The sequence below is a fragment of the Mauremys mutica genome, chromosome 19, assembly GCF_020497125.1.
Source record: "Mauremys mutica isolate MM-2020 ecotype Southern chromosome 19, ASM2049712v1, whole genome shotgun sequence".
NCBI classification, from domain to species: Eukaryota; Metazoa; Chordata; order Testudines; family Geoemydidae; genus Mauremys; species Mauremys mutica.
In genome coordinates this window covers 24,193,167-24,209,954 of record NC_059090.1, presented here as the reverse complement: position 1 = coordinate 24,209,954, position 16,788 = coordinate 24,193,167, and the positions used below count along the sequence as shown (strand labels likewise).

Here is a 16,788-nt window from a genome sequence, read left to right as displayed (position 1 = left end):
GCAAGGCTAGAGGGGCTCCTCTGGGCTCTTTAAATCTGATTACCCTGTAAAGTTATTTTCCATCCTGAAATTACAGAGATGATTTTTTACCTTTCTTTCCTTAAATAAAAGCCTTCTTTTTAAGAACATGATTGATTTTTCCTGGTTTTAAGATCCACGGGGTTTGGATCTGGACTCATCAGGAATTGGGGGTGGGGGGAGGAGAGGGAAGAGTTAATTTCTCCTTGTTTTAATATCCAAGGGTTTGGATTGGTGTTCACCAAGAACTTGGTGGAAAAGTCCCTCAAGGCTACCCAGGGAAGAGTTATAGTACTTGGGAGGAAGATATTCTGGGGGGGGAGGTAGACAGTTTCTCAAATAATTTGGGTGGTGGCAGCAAAACCAGATCTAAGCTGGTAGTTAAGCTTAGAGGTTCTCATACAGGTACCCACATCTGTACCCTAGAGTTCAGAGTGGGGAAGGAACCTTGACATGGTGGCAGAGCGGTAGGATCATTTTAAACCAAAAGCCAGTAAGATTTTTTTCTCTCCTGTTTAGCTGCTTAGAAAGCAGAGCTGAAGGCTGATGCAGATCTTTATCTCTCTTTGCCTGAAGGCAGAGGTGTTAAGTTTTTTTAACAAGGGTCTTCGTTAAGAAAAGGTTTAGCAAGCAGCTAGCAAAAGGAATTTACAAGCTGAATTGTTTGGGTTTTTTTCTACCTACCTCTCGGGTATAGCTAGTTTAAAAAGGCTAAATGCTGTGAAAATCTCTGTTAACTAAGCAGCCCTGAGCCGAGTGCATCCCAGTTTCAGTGAACTGCAGAGGGAGTGTGGCCCAGCACAAAAAAAAAGCAGGAAAATGACCACCAGCGAAGCAGCAACTAAACTAAAGCTGGCCAAACTAGAAACGCACAAAAAAAAAAAAAAGCAGAATCATAAGAGACTGCTCTAATTAAAACAACTCAAGAAAGAAGCTGCTAAAAGAGCAGAGAAAGCCAATGAGGCTGCCCACAAGAGAGCTATGAAGAAAAAAAAAAAGATGGAGCAGAAAGAAAGAGGAAGGATAACAGCTTTTGAGACAGAAAGTTGTCAGGCCAGCTGCTACCTTTCAGAAGACCCTCCCTCCCCACTAGCATATATAAATATTGTTTGGGAAATGGCTCTAATAATGTATGTCTTGCCTTATGCCATAATCCTTTTTCCTAGCATACATGCACAGAAACATTTTCATTCTGATGGTACACCTCCATTAATCACTTTTCGTTCGGCAAGATTTGGATTTCTGCTCTCTTTGGAAATCCCCGAATAATCTTCTTGTCTGTTTTAATATATTTAACAATACCTAGATTTAGAGTTAAGTATAATTTAACTGAAGGACTCTGGCTGTTGACTTTGACATCTTTGGTTGAAATACATAGTCCTTGATAGAAATTAATAGATGCATGTCAGCTATAAGATTAAGGATCTTTGGCTAGATTTCAAGTGGACAGTATCCCTTTAAATCAACTTCTCTTTAAGAGGCCATGCTAGTAGGGTCCTCCCTATTATCCAACTATACATGTGCTCACTTTATATAGGACATGTCAGGTTTTAGGTAGCTTTCCAGGAGCACCACATTTCCCTTGTGTGGCTAGCTTGTTCAGGCTGCTTTCAATGGCTAGATATTGCAAGGAACGAACAGAACCCCATTTCTAACAGGCTTTCTGGCTTTTTTGTCCCATTCTCTTTTGAAGCCGTATAGGAATGACAAAAAAAGCACCATACACAGATTAGGTTAGAAGGTTTCTGTTTTTATCCTCATTTCGCTTGCCATCCAAGGTACTTTTATCTAAAAAATCTTCATGCCAGTAAATGTTTTAAAGGCACTGTGGATCTTAAATATAGAATACCTTAGTGGCGGGAGCACCAGTGCATTTGGCCGTGTACAAGACACAAATAAAAATGTTCCTGCCCTGAAGAACTTATAATCTAATAAGGATAATAGAAGAAATCAGTTCTTAAGTGGAAACAAGGGCATAGGCTCAAGTTTTTATTGGAGAAACTCCCACTTGTTTAGTTTTTATCAAATGTTTCCAATAAAGGTTTTAAAGAACAAATTTAAATCCCTGGCCTTCTACAAATGTAGAATTCTCACAGATTACATTTGCACAAAGATCACATTTGCCAGTGGACATCACCATGTTACCTCAGATGCTCCGTTTCTCACCACATCGAATTACAGAAATAAAACAGGTCAATGGAGAAAACTTAAGGAGACCAACAGGCAAAATGGTTCCAACCAAAGGAAGGAAAAGTGATGTTGACTGGAGACTTCTGTCTCCAAGAGCAACCTTGCCTGAAATGGTCTCCTTGGCTTGTTTATCACCACACCCACCTTAGGCCACCCCTCAGTATCTCCAAAGCTTCCTCTTTCAATACCCAGGGGAAGCTTGTTTCAACTAAACAGAGCTTTCTATCATGCCGGTGACAGCTAACACCAGGGTAATGTAAGGATACAGTGGCTTTTTGTTTAAAACAAAAATAGGCAGGGAAGAGAAAGGCCACTGCTGATAAGGTCGCAGAAAAAGAAAACAGAGAAGCCAGAAATTCAAATAAAATCCAGTGCCCTGAACTTGTGACCTACCATATGCTGCTTTGATAAGGAGCCTGTTTCTGCTTGAACACAAGAGATTCAGTATTCACCCAAAGACTATGCAACTGCTCAGCTTCAGATAAAGGATTGGTGCCCACGATAAGGAAATTGAGTCACAGAAATTGGCAAATGAACTCAGTGGAGATGAATGGTAGATAAATTGTGTTTGCAGGCACAAAACTTGAACTCTAATGTATAGAGAAATGCATTTGAACAAGTGAAGCAAGACAGTACAGTCCACCTTTAAAACTGCTAAATGTTTTTGCAGGTTTGGAGTATGACAGGTGCAGCTGGCAATGCCAATTACAACATTTACTAAAAGGAAATCCACTGAAATGGTAGTCAGCCAGTAGTGTTGCAACAGGAAGAATAGGGGCTAATTCAAAGGAAGAAAGCACCATTTTTTTTTTAAACCACACCACACACCAACTCTCTCCAGATTCAGACAGAAATTAATGAGCCATTAATGAGCTTTGCTTCCAGTTTCTAATGCTGGAAACTAGGAGATTTTAAACAAAGCAAATGAAAAATGTAAATCTGCAGTGAACTATGTCTCTGCATTTATCTGAATTGACCAAGCCATTCCAGGGGGCTTCAGGTTAACTCTGCAATTAAGCCCCCCCAATGGATGTCTGCATGCAAAGCCTAGAGACAAGTCACAGCTTATGGATATTTAGCTACAAAAAGGTGATGTGCAGTGTCCTGAAGGACAGAATCAATAATGTAAGAGGTCATTTGGCCCCAGCAGGGCACATTTGATGGAATATAAAGGGTTTTGTTTTAACAAACAAATGTGTTAAGAACACAGTGCCAGTTTTGCTATCACAACACGTTTCTTATTCTAACCTTAGAAGTAGGGATAGTGAAGCTGTGGATTTGTGCATGAATTGCAGTAAAAGCCCCTGGGTCCCTCTTTCTGGTAGTATCATTTACACAAGGCACAGAAAAGAATAATTTAACAGGAAGCTTTTGAGAAGTTTGCTGAGGGAAGGGGAAGGAAAAGGAGATTTACATCTTCTCCAAAAGAGCTGGTACCAGATGACCCAGTGGGCCTGTTCCAAACACTTCTGACAGAGGTATATCCATAAACTTCTGTAAGTAGAGAATACGGAAGTGTATCTTTTTTAGAAATACACATGGCCATATACACCAATCTTAACATACTATGGGCAATAAGTTTGCTGCTTCTAATCCATAATTGTTGGCTATTTGAAAATCAAACTTAAGGAGAGAACAGAGTAAGATGAATAGTGTATAGCTGGGATTGGCAACCTTTCAGAAGTGGTGTGCTGAGTCTTCATTTAGTTACTCTAATTTAAGGTTTCATGTGCCGGTAATACATTAACATTTTTAGACGGTCTCTTTCTATAAGTCTAATATATAACTAAACTATTGTTGTATGTAAAGTAAATAATGTTTTTAAAATGTTTAAGAAGCTTCATTTAAAATTAAGTTAAAATGCAGAGCCCCCTGGACTGGTGGCCAGGATCTGGGTAGTGAGAGTGCCACTGAAAATCAGCTTGTGTGCCAACTTTGGCACGTGTGCCATAGGTTGCCTACCCCTGGTGTATAGCATCTCTTGCATTTAAGCCAACCACTCAGCAGGGCAAAGTGCTATCCTAAACCATGGAGAGGTGAGAGCCAGACAATGCACACTACAGCATCACACACTTGCAAATTAGTTTTCAAGTAAATTCATACAGAGAGGTACTTGGATAGTCTGCCTTTAAGAAAAAGCAACTCATCTTCTTAACTGGTAAAGTGATCACAATGCTGCATATTTAGCACAACATTTTTTCCACATGCTAATGCATGAGAAACTGAACTTCCTTTCATTATTATTTTCTGCTCTCTTGTGGGGAATTTCTGCAACAACACTTGTACTGCACAACTTTTAAGTTTACAGTGGGTATACAGAATATAGCTTCCAATTCTTCTAGCCCTTGCTAGTGAGACCAGGGTGTACATATTATTTTGGTCTCCGCTGAGAACGAAAATACTGGGGTTTATAGTCAGTTAACTACACTCAGAGGAGCAAGTCCTCAGCTGGTGTAAAGTGTTTAAATCCAATGGTATCCCAAAAATGTAAAGAAGAGTTTATGTAGGAAAACATCACTAAACATAAAAATCACTTCATAACACTTCAGACAGTACATGGCCATCTGGGTCACTAAGATTTTCATACAATATAGGGGTTTGTTTTGCACTTTGCAGATAGCTCTAGAACAAGAGTAAGCCAGAATTACTTCATCTGTAGCAGCTCCCTTCTGCTATGAAAAGAATCAGGTTACATACATGTACATTACCTCCTCTATCATAGTGTCCTTTGCAGCAGTGAGTTCTTCCTTAGTTGACCCACTTGCTACCATGTTTCTTAGCCGCACACAGTACTCCCTCATCTGTTTAAAAAGAAAGCCATTTTATCACTGTAGTAGGACCACAGGAAGTATCCATCTGCAAAGCCTGTAGATGTTAGGAAGTCAAGATTTGCTTTATGGATCTCTATCAGGCATCCAATCACAAAAGGTTTGTTTACAGAAAAAAAACTCTATTGATACTACCACGAGTTTGTTCTAAAATTTGATATAAAGAACCATCTAAAACTAACCTTTTAGGCCAATTAGTTTGCCAGGATTCAAGCTGAAGACTGGAACATGGCCGCTCCGAGCACCATCATTAAAGCTCTGGTTTAATTTCAGCATGCCCACTGTAATTTACCAACTCATCTCTATAGATTTCTGGGGAATAGTTGTCCTTTGATCATGTGCTCATGAATTGCCAAAACAAAGCTTTCAGAGGAAAGGTTTGATTGCCATTTCATTTTTTGCCACAATGGAGTCAGATCCTTGTCCAATTGCCTAAACCTGCTTTCTTCCTTTGTCAGTCACTTCAGTATTTCACATGGCACTGCATGCTTTTCCTGTGCAAGCTAGTTTCTGTTCTATCCTAAGCTCTGTATTTTTAAAATCCATACTTGTAAATCTTAGCCACCATACTTGGCATAATTAAAGCCTTGATCTCTTGGTGGATGGCATAGAGGAAAACCAGCTCTCCTTGGACACATGAAGTTTACAGAAAGATCTTCTGCCAACCACATAGGTAGAATTTTTCCTTTGAGAAATAATGACCATTGTAAAAAGTGCCACAGAGGACATTTTCAAGCTACTGTTTGAAATCAAGAGCATCAAACCCTGTTAGTAGCAGCTATTCGTGCACCAACTTCCTCTTTCCTTCCCAGCATTTTAGGACCATTCCCCCTTGCCTTTTAGTCCATACAAATGCAGTGTTTGCGTAGAAGCAAGGAAGTACTCCGACTAGCTTTTAGTACTTTCATCAATAAAGAAAATGTAAGGAAACTAGTCAGGAACATCTGGAGCTTAGTGGTTAGACAGATGGGAAGAAATCCTGAGTTTTAGACAAATTTCAGATCCTTTACCTTATGATTCAAAATCTCATTCATCCTCCTGGAGGCCTCTGTGGTGTGAGATTCAGGGAAGTTTTTCTTGGGGATAACACCATGTTTTTCTAGAAGAAAGTTGACAAATGTTAATTGTCAATTGATAATCTTGTATGCAGTGTAATTGTAGCTGTGTCAGTCCCATGATATTAGAGAGACAAAGTAGGTGAAATAATATCTTATTGGACCAGTTTCTGTTGGCGAGAGAAACAAGCTTCCAAGCTATACATCTCTCTTCTTCAGGTCTGGGAAAGATACTCCCAGCATCACAGCTAGATGGATGTTCCACCTTGTATTTAGCTGTGACACTCAGAGTATCTTTCCCAGACCTGAAGAGCTCTGTGTGGCTCAGAAGCTTGTCTCTCACCAACTGAAGCTGGTCTAATAAAAGATATTCACTCACCCACCTTGTCTCTGATTGACAATCTTATCTTTCTATATGGCAAGTGTTGACATCTGCTCATACCCACATGAAGCCTTAACTCACCTGGTTTCTATGAAGATAGTCTGTGACAGAGGTTTCTTATAAAGAATCAGAGCAAGCCAAAGGTTATGTTTTTTGTCTGGGTCTTCCTCTGTCTTTGTTAAGTATAAATTCAACTGGGTTCCCCAGAAAGATAGAATCCTTCAGTGATCAGACATGATAATCTCCCATTTGTAAAACTTAAACAACATTAATTAGTTGAGGAGAAATAGAAGCTCTCTTTCTCAAGGAATTTGACTCTTTTTAGATTAACCAGTTTGCTAAAAATGTCACTCTTATGTGCTAGTCCATGTATTTGGTCTTAAGGTGAAGTGAACAACTTCCTAACCTTCCCTTCTCCATGGCAACAGAAAAGGTGCTTTATCCTCAAAGTTATGAGATGTAGCTTTGTAGTTGCTAATATAGAGTAGTAACAGGTAGGTTAACTACTATTTACATTGTGGTAGCACTCAGGAGCTCCACTGTTCTAGGTGCTGTAAGAACAAAGGTACATAGTCCCTGGACATGCAGCACACAGTCTAAGAAAGTCTCCTTTCTGCAGTAAATCTTTGCAAGATGATTAGGCAAGAAAGGGCAGGTAAAGGCAGTTGCAGCATTCCAGGAAACAAAATCCTTTTGTGCAGTTTGTGCTCATTTTAACTGCTCAGTACCCTACAAGCGTATTGCACCAGTGCATAGTCCACATGAAGTCAAACAACCTCTGAATCCACCTATGTGAATTCAACTATATCACTTAAAGAACGGCCCTACCCTGAGCAGCTGCCTTCTAAAGTTGGCACGGAGACGTTCCATATTCATTTGGTTTCATTCCATATCTTATTTGCTCAGCTTGCAAGAACATTTTTCCTGCTAGCCCTACAGAGATCCTGGGCTCTGACAGCCAATCTAGGTTTTTACCTTGTGCACCAATAACATTATGCTCAGGTACAAGTGAAAGCAATTCTATTTTCTCTGGATTATGACCACTCACTGAAGTAAGGGAGTCACCCATTTTCATAATGAGAGGACAATCAGGTTGCACAGGTGTGGCTGAGGGCCCCATTTGGCCTGGTCCTACCACAGGCAGTGAACAATAAGGAGAGAACCCAGAGTTCAGGGTGAGTTTATAGGGACAACTGTTAGACATTTTTTTACCAGCGAATGTTGAGCAAATCTGTTACAAGAGAGAGGGGCTGTTATCCCAGCATTCTGCAATGGGGCCCCTCGGCTTTGGAATTCACTTCTTCCTTTGGGCATAACAGGCCTCTGTTAACCTTCGGGGCATGCTGCACACCATGTATTTCATACAGAGATGGGAGAGATACTGGGGAGTTTAACATTTCTTGCCCCATTTATGTTGTTTAACTATTGTGATAGAAGAGTAATTTAAAGAGACTGTTTAACAAGTGTCTTGTTGGGGGTGTCTAGAACCTGGAATGAGTTCCCTTTTGCATAGTGGAGTAGAAGTTTAAGATGGAAGACAGTGAGGATATGAATATCCACATGCGTTTTCTGTTTTAATCCACATACAAGAACTCATCCCCCAGGACTCTTCCCACTAAACGTTGGCGCAATGCCTGCAGGAAGACTGTCATAAGTTTCTGGGTATGCTTCGTATATTAAGAGTTAAACTACTAGATTAGTGAATAATTAAGTGCATAAATTTGTGGTTTCTACAGCCAGTGTTTATATTCTAAAGAAAGTTAGAAGTGGTTAAGTCGGATTCCACTCCCTGATTTTAGCTAGTCAAAGCTGTAAGGAGGGAGGTAATGACAGAAGTTAGCCCAACGCTTTTAAGTAGATTACATTTGTAGTTTGTTGCAGTCAAGTGTTTAAGGGGACATAAATTGTTACCTCAACTATGGCAAAACTAAAGGAAAGCATATAAAGGCAAGTGAATCTTGGACTCAAGACGGGGTTTTTAGTGCTCATAGTACTACGTTTTTTAATTTGGGGTATACCTTTAAGTTGAGCCTCTAGTATGGTGTCTTTAAAACATTTCCATGCATCTTGCAGGGATTTCACTTTTGGCGCTGAACCTTTTAATTTCTGTTTCACTAACCTCCTCATTTTTGTGTAGTTCCTCTTTCTGAAATTAAATGCTACAGTGTTGGGCTGCTGTGCTGTTTTCCCCACCACAGAGATGTTAAATTTAATTATATTATGGTCACTATTACCAAGGGATCCAGCTATAGTCACCTCTTGGACAGATCCTGCGCTGCACTTAGGACTAGATCAAGAATTGCCTCTCCTCTGGTGGGTTCCAGGGCTCCAAGAAGCTGTCATTAAGGTGTCAAGGAACTTCCTCTCTGCAGCCTATCCCAAGGTGACATGTACCCAGTCAATATGGGGATAATTGAAATCCTCCATTATTAGTGTTTTTTTATTTTTATAGCCTCTCTAATCTCCCTGAGCATTTCACAGTCACTATCACCATATTACCGATTACTTGGCCAGGATATCTACTGCTATATTCTCCAAGCATGGAATTACTATCCATAGAGATTCTGTGGTAGTTTGGTTCACTTAAATTTTTTATTTCATTTGATTCTATATTTTCTTTCACATAGTGCCACTCCCCCACCAGCACAACCTGTTTTGTCCTTCCAATATATTTTGTACCCTGGTATTACTGTGTCCCATTGATTATCCTCATTCCACCAAGTTTCTGTTATGCCAACTATATCAATATCCTCATTTTATACGAAGCACTCTAGTTCAATATTATTTAGACTTCTAGCATTTAATATAAGCACTTTAAAAACTTGTCACTTTTTAGCTGTTTGCTGTTACATGATGTATTTGAATGGGACTTTCAGTTGACTGTTTCTCATCAGATCCTACCTGTATTTTATCATCTTCCATCCTCTCCTCTTTACTAGGACAGAGAATCTCCATTAATAGATCCTCCCATAAGGGATGCCTCTGTTTGAGCCACGTGCTCCTCTGCACCTGTCAGCTTTTCCCCAACCCTTAGTTTAAAAACTGCTCTATGATCTTTTAAATTTTGAGTGCCAGCAATCTGGTTCCATTTTGGTTTAGGTGGAGCCCATCCTTCCTGTGTAAGCTCCCCCTTTCCCAAAAGTTTCCCCAGTTCCTAATAAATCTACGTCCCTTCTCCCTACACCATCATCTCATCCACGCATTGAGACCCCACAGTTCTGCCTGTCTAACTGGCCCTGCACGTGGAACTGGAAGCATTTCAGAGAATGCTACTATAGAGGTCCTGGGATTTCAATCTCTTACCTAGCAGCCTAAATTTGGCCCCCAGGACCCCTCTCCGATCCTTCCCTAGGTCATTGGTACCAACATGTACCATAACCACCGGCTCCTCCCCAGCACAAGACAAGTCTATCTAGATGTCTCAAATGATCTGCAACCTTTGCACCAGGCAGGCAAGTCACCATGAGGTTCTCTTGGTCATCACAAACCCAGCGATCTATGTTTCTAACGATCAAATCGCCCATAACTAATAAGTGTCTCTTCCTAATAACTGGCGTTCCCTCCCCTGGAGGGGTATCCTCAGAGAGAGAGAGAGAGAGAGAGAGGATACCATGACATCTGGAATGAGGGTCTCAACTATGGGATCGCTTCCCCTGTGCTCCAGTTGGATGTTCTTCCCTGAGGAGGATGAAAGTCTCAACAGCACAGAGGCTGCCAGACAGGGGGTGGGACTGTTCTACTGTGTCCCGGAAAGCCTTCTCTCTGTACCACGGTCTCCCTTAGCTCCTCCAGTTCAGCCACTCTGATCTCCAAAACCCGTACAGGATCTCTGAGGGACAGGAGCTCCTTGCACCAAATACACACACATGCCACCCGCCCACAGGGCAGGTAATCAGACATAGTGCAATCAACTGGGTAGCCCCCACTCTGTTGCTGGACTTCTGCCTGCACTCTTTACTCCTGCAGCTCGCTCCTTTGTTGATGTTTTGTTCTTATCAGGGGGTGTTTCTGGCTTTAAGTTTAAAGAATGTTAAGTATCTAGAATGTATCTAGCCCTCCCCTCACACTGCCCCTCCAAACTGCTGTTAGCTGCTCTGGTTCGCTAGCTCCTCTGGTCACTAGAAAGAGTTGTATTAATTCCAAACTAGGTTTTGAAAGGACAGGGAGGAAGGCTGCAGCACAGAGAAACCAACACAACACAGAAAAGTTCTGGTCATCTTTCAGTTTGAGGCCTTATTTGTTACATCCGATTAGTACCACTAACCTACAAGTGATTTAGCATTGGCAGCCTCTATGCCAGTTGTTTCAATCTATCAAGCAAGAGAACCACTTAGTGTTACATCATCACACCAGACACAGAGCAAATGAGTTGTGTGGGAATTCTGTTACTATCTTAAATGGATTATTTGTCCTTTACCATCACTGGATTGCTGTGGTTAGTGGAACTACAAAGACTACTACTCATTAAAGTTTTCTACAGTATGCAGCACTGTACAATCTACGATGCCTGTCGGACGTTAGGCTATCAGTATAAAAATAATACACGGCTGTAAACATTAGTTACTTCACTCCTGATCTTTCAGGAGTGAGCAGAGTTTCTGGAAGGCCTTTCAGTCACTGTTTCTCTTACCAATAATATTAACCAGCATATCCCACTGTCCTCCATCATTGCTGGGGTTGGAAAGCAGGAACTGTGTCAGTCTGTCTTCTACAGGCTCATTTTTCTGAGCCGTTTCCATAAAGGCATTTAAAAAATAGTAGCAGCGTTCGATCTGGAACAGAACAGATAGGGTAACTCATCTTTGCTTGCAACATGCCATGTTACCTCATTCCTAGGTGTATGCACTTCTTTGCAAATCTCACTGGGGGAAAAAAAAAAAATCTATGCTGTCCCGTTCCATTCCGTGGTCTTACTGTCTCTACAACTCTAGAGTATCATTCTGTAGGCATATTTCTATTACCTGTTCTCTTGTGTAAATCTTTAGTTTGTGTGGAGGGATGAGAGTGAAAGTGAGTTAGTATATGAGGGGAAAATAGAAAATGCTAGATGAAGCCTCTCAGTTACTAGTACTAGCTGCTCTTAAACAGCCACTGTTGGAAATAAACAAGAGAATTAGCTTTCAGCAGTGTGTCACAGGGACAAGAATTAGGCAGCTTTAGTGGAAACCAGTAGTGTTGTTCCTACCAAGCCTCCTACCTGGATCCTTGAGAGGACTTAGACATCTTGAAACAAAAAATGCTACTCTTCCAAACAAATTTAAACACCCCCCCACACACACCACCATCACCATTTTCTCCTTAATCCAGAAACACTTGCTCCCTCACCTTCCAACCTAAAAATTGTGTTTGTAAAGGACTTCCGAAGACTGCTTTCATTGTTTTCCCTTGGCACCTTAGGAAAAGCCTGAACACCCGTATAGAGGGAAATCAGACTGCCAATGTCGTTTGCATGGGTAAAACGTCCCCTAAGAAGGAGTCTATGGCCAGCACTACTGTACCTTATCCCAGTAGAAGATATATGCTTGGCTAAACTCAAACTCTTCAATGTTAAACTTCTTCATGACAGGAAGACGCATCACATTCAGACATGAGAAGATCCAGCATCTCCCTGAAAGGGAACAAGAATTAAACTGTCCAGCTCTACGAAGATTTGCACAGGCTAGATTTAAACACAAGATTTATATGGGCTGTTCAGTCTCACTCTTTTACAGTATTTAAAAAAAATTCACACTCCTCCCCTGCTCCATGATCAAGTGTTCAAACAAGCAAAGAGGACTTGGCATCCCAGATCCTGACTTCTACCCCAGGCTTTACCAGAGACTCCTATCTGACCTGTGAAAAAAAATTATTGAGTTTAAGTATCTTTGGTGGCCTTAATATTAAATTAATGGTTTATGTATTATTGTGGGACTGGATGAGCAAAGGACTAAATATGGTAGACAAGATTGGACTTTTGGACAAAGCGTCGAGTGGTTTGCCTGGGGAATTGCTAGGAGGAGATGAATGCAAATTCTCAAGTCGGGTTATGCAACAAACCTAGCCTTTTGAAGCTACGCCCTGAGAGAGAACCACTGGGTGCTGATTATCTGTTCTCAGAGTCAGAAGATCAAAGGCCCAAGCTGTATAAAGGAAAGATTGACCTATTCACAGAGGTGCTAGTGCTGAGCTAAAGCAGTTATAACCTTGTAGCCACAGAAAATCTCCTTTGTGGGATTTGAGGGGCTGACTCCTATCAGAGCCCTTGCTGGAGGATGGGTGCTCTCTGCCCAAGAGAGATGATGGTGCCAGCAATGGACCATAGAGAAGGAATACAGGTGCAGATGCCCTGAACTGTGACAGTCACTTTATTTCTCTTATCTCAGTTTCCCTAGCTATAAAATATACAATATATATCTATTCATAGGGAACACTGAAAGGATTTTTTAAGGAGCAAGGCTCCGCATGGCTCCCAGAAGCAGCAGCATGTCCCCCCTCTGGCTCCTTCACACAGGGACAGCCAAGGAACTCTGCACGCTGCCCCCGCCCCAAACGCCACCTCCCCAGCTCCCATTGGCCATGGTTCCCAGCCAATGGGATCTTCAGGGCAGCACCTGCAGATGGGGCAATGCACAGAGCCACCTAGCCGTGCCTCCATGTAGGAGTTGGAGGGGGATATGATGCTGCTTCCAGCAGCTGCTTGAGGTAAGCTCTGCATGGAGCCTGCACCTCTCACCCCCTCCTGTGCCCCAACCCCCAGCCCTGATCCCCTCCCACCCTCTGAACCCCTTGATCCCAGCCTGGAGCACCCTCCAGCACCCCAAACCCCCTCATCCCCAGCCCCATCCCAGAGCCTGCACCCCCAGCTGGAGCCCACTCCTGCATCTTGAGCGCCACATTTCTGGTCCACCCTTGAGCCCTCACCCTCTCCCACATTCCAGTCCCCAATTTTGTGAGCATTCATGGCCCAGAATTTCAGTTTCCATACACAGATGTGGCCCTCAGGCCAAAAAGTTTGTCCACCCTGATCTAGAACCTTTGCGTGGGGGGAAGCTACTGGTTCTGAAGAACTTTTCTCTGTCTGCTAAATCCATTGTAGGTTGAGTGACAACTTAAAAATATGTCAGTCTGATTATCAACCTTCAAATATTAAAAACAAATTACTATCTACTGCCTTAAACCAGCAAAGAGTTCTCTGGCACCTTACAGATTAACAGAAGTATTGGAGCATGAGCTTTCGTGGGTGAATACCCACTTTGTCGGATGGATGTCCCAGGTCCAGTGACTGAGCAAGGCTTTTTTGGCACTGATCCAAGACCACATCAAATTTCAGACAAACTATGGAAGAGGGCCATTTCTCTGGGAGTTCCCTGTTTGAGTAATTTCAACCTCAAAGGGCTTCATATATCAGTCACTATTTCCACAAGCATAAGGAGCAGAGGTGATACAGTATGAACTCAGAAACAGCCAGAACTTTTCCAGGTGATGTTTCATAATGAGAAGGCAGTTTAAAAACATAGCACCAACCATCCACTGTAAATGTCACTTGGTTCATAGATTTATGCTGCCATAGTTAATAAAGGTTTTGTTTTACAATCTGAGAGATCTGAGGCTTGCAGAGACTTTCCCTTACCTGAGCTTTTCTGGTTAGTGACTGGCTTGCCTTCGACAGGCACCGTATGCTGGAACACGTTCACCGTCTCCTGCACCACTTGCCGGGCGAGACACACCTCCAGTGGGTCACTGGTGGTTGCAACATTTCGAGCAAGCAAGAACTGCGGCTCTGACTCCAGTTTTTTGGTGAAAGCCGCTATCTTTTCCAAGCTGAGCCCTGCCGAGCAAAGCAACGCGCGTCCCATCACAAGCTGAGCGGGGCAGCCCTGGCATGTGCGGTCAGAGCCCCCAGGGGTCGCCCCACCTCAGAGCACTGGAACGGCTAACGAGGTACCGGGGAGCCTCCCTGCTGAGGGCACCCCAGAGGAACCCAGGGCCAGACACCAGCCGGTCACGCTCCGCCTACAGCTGGGAGCCCCCACGGTGCTGGTACCCCTCATCCTAAGTGCCCTGCCCTAGGTCCCCCTGCATGGCCCCACCCCCCGGATCCTCCCCGCCCGCCGGCTACCGGGTCCCCCCCTGCATGGCCCCCGCGCCCGCCGGCGACCGGTGTCCCCGGGTGCCCCCGCCCCGTCCCACCGGCCGGCTCCGCTCTCCCTTACCCGGGGCGTTCATGGCAGGATCGGCGGCAGGTTCCAGGCAGAAGCGGACCGGCCCGGGGGACAGAAGCGGCTCTTATAGCCCCGGCACCGGAAGTAGGAAGTGCAGCCAAAGCCGGCGAGGGGGCGGGATGACGGCGCGAGGAGAGGGACATTCCAGCCGCGGGCGTTGCGCAGGCTCCCGAGGCGGGCGGGGCCCCCGCGAGGCTCCGCCCCTGTGCCAGCCCTGGCTTGCTCTTAAAGGGGCCGCGCCCAGCACCACCCAACCCACAGTTCAATTTGTAAGGGGGGGGCGGGGTTCTGAGAGCCATTGAACCAAACCATAAACCCTGTATATGATGGGAACCACTTGGCGCCGGGGTACAGCAGCACCCCTAATTCCAGGGCCTATGCCTGCTGCAGCCTCCCCCCACCCTGCCAAGCAACGCACAGTCCAGGCTGGGCAGAGACCCCTGGGCAGGCAGCAGCACCGGGTGCTCAGCTCGTCACAGTGCAGCCTCAGGCCACCCACCCGGGTTGGGATGTCAAGCATGTAGCTAGGCCCTTTTAGGGTTGCTCCTAGGCCATGCACCAGGGACCTCCCCTATTTCTGCATCACTGTATAACAAGATCTAGAGTTACTGAGTGCCAGGAAAAGCACCGAAAAACACCCCTGTGCACTGTGGGTGAGCACTGCCCAGCATTAACAATAACAACCATAATGAATATCAGGAAGTGGGGTGGGGCGGGAGTGCTAAGAAAAGTCCCTTGTTTTTTTAAATACAGTGTTGGCACCCCACTATACAGGCCAACCAGGGCGTATGCCTAGACAGAAACGGGGCAAGCTTGTCCAACCACACAGCACTTGACAGACAGCTCTGCTTCCAAGCCTTCATTGCTATGATTTCATTTCAACAGTTCTGAACAAACAAATTCCCAGAGTTTTAAACAGAACATCAAAGTACCTTACATAGATTATTTAAAAAACCCAGCTCCTTATAATCTGAGGTCTCAGACTACTGCTCTACCACCACATTTTCCAACACAGGTCATGCTCTGATAACCTTCCTCTTTTGTAGCTGGTGAGCCACTTTTATAGGGCTCGTTGATGTAAACCTTTAGCTCCTGATTGCTCTCAGCAGGAGGAGTGCTGCCTCAACTCTTTTCACCTGTACAGGTGCAGGGTATCAGAGACTTAATCTGGATGTTAACTCAATGACTCCTGGATCAGGAGATGGGTCTCTGCAATTGCCACAGTGCTGATCATTTGGGTGTGTAGTTACACAAGTGAAATAACATTTGACAGGGATTGCAACAATTATGAACTTGTATCTCTTGGGGGTATATTTATGCTTCCCCATCTCTTGTTTAATTGTTTTCCCAAGTTTTCTTTTTCAAGTGTTCAAGGGGAAATCTGCCCATAACTACCCATTTATGTCTGTAGATGAGGTTCTTTGTTCACAAGCAAAGTACTTCACTAGATAGTGCAGTTTGGTTGTTGTCAGGAACTTGCTGTTTCATTTCCCAACATCTTATTTCAATATTTCTGTTTCGTGACAGGTGCAGGAAAAGGCAAATCCTGTCCCCAGCAAACAGCCTGTGTAACCAGTCTGACTGGTGGTGGTCAGTATGAAGAAATCTTTCCCCATGCAATGGGGTGACAACAGAGCACCTGCACAACCAAAACTACAGCCTCGGTACCAAGGTAGGCCCTGTGGCTGCTGCACTTGTATGCCAAGGGAAGAACAGACCCTCACTCTGTTTTTTCACAGATCCATTGGTCTGGTCTCACCCCGGAAATTCCCCTGCATGGTGGAGCACAGTAAGGCCTCACAGAGCATATCCCAGTGGTGCACAGGAAGGATGGAACCCCTTCACTGGGCCCAGAACCCTACTCTCATTCACTGAACAGAATCACAAGACTTCACCTTCTAGCTGATGGCTTTGGAATTAGGTCCAGATTTTCAGGGATAGTGAGCATCCACAACCCCCACTGAGATCAGTGGGAGCTACAGGCTCTGAGCATCTCTGCAATTCAGATGCAAATAAACTAATTATAAACTCATAGAGTTTATACAGCACTTTTAAATCTTGTAGTGAAAAATAGCTAGTCAGGCTTAGTAAAGGGGATTACTCATTGCATAGAA

At 43.8% G+C, this 16,788-nt stretch overlaps 1 protein-coding gene and 1 long non-coding RNA gene across 2 annotated transcripts in view; one reads left to right on the top strand and one right to left on the bottom strand.

Moving 5' to 3' along the window:
- The window catches only part of BLMH (bleomycin hydrolase), a 34,203-nt gene extending 19,392 nt beyond the window's left edge, over positions 1-14,811 (bottom strand). Inside the window, exons 1-6 of the mRNA XM_044993557.1 lie at positions 14,666-14,811; positions 14,083-14,280; positions 11,972-12,081; positions 11,104-11,245; positions 6,047-6,135; positions 4,917-5,009 (exon numbers count right to left, since the gene is read on the bottom strand). Of these exons, the coding sequence (XP_044849492.1) occupies positions 4,917-5,009; positions 6,047-6,135; positions 11,104-11,245; positions 11,972-12,081; positions 14,083-14,280; positions 14,666-14,678 (645 nt within the window). The 5' untranslated portion in view covers positions 14,679-14,811. The remainder of the gene's footprint in view (positions 1-4,916; positions 5,010-6,046; positions 6,136-11,103; positions 11,246-11,971; positions 12,082-14,082; positions 14,281-14,665) is intronic.
- A 1,217-nt stretch (positions 14,812-16,028) lies between these two features.
- LOC123352949 lies at positions 16,029-16,551 on the top strand. The gene is made up of 3 exons (XR_006574331.1): positions 16,029-16,110; positions 16,202-16,346; positions 16,414-16,551. It is a non-coding gene; the product is annotated as an uncharacterized LOC123352949 (long non-coding RNA).
- Positions 16,552-16,788: the final 237 nt, after the last annotated feature.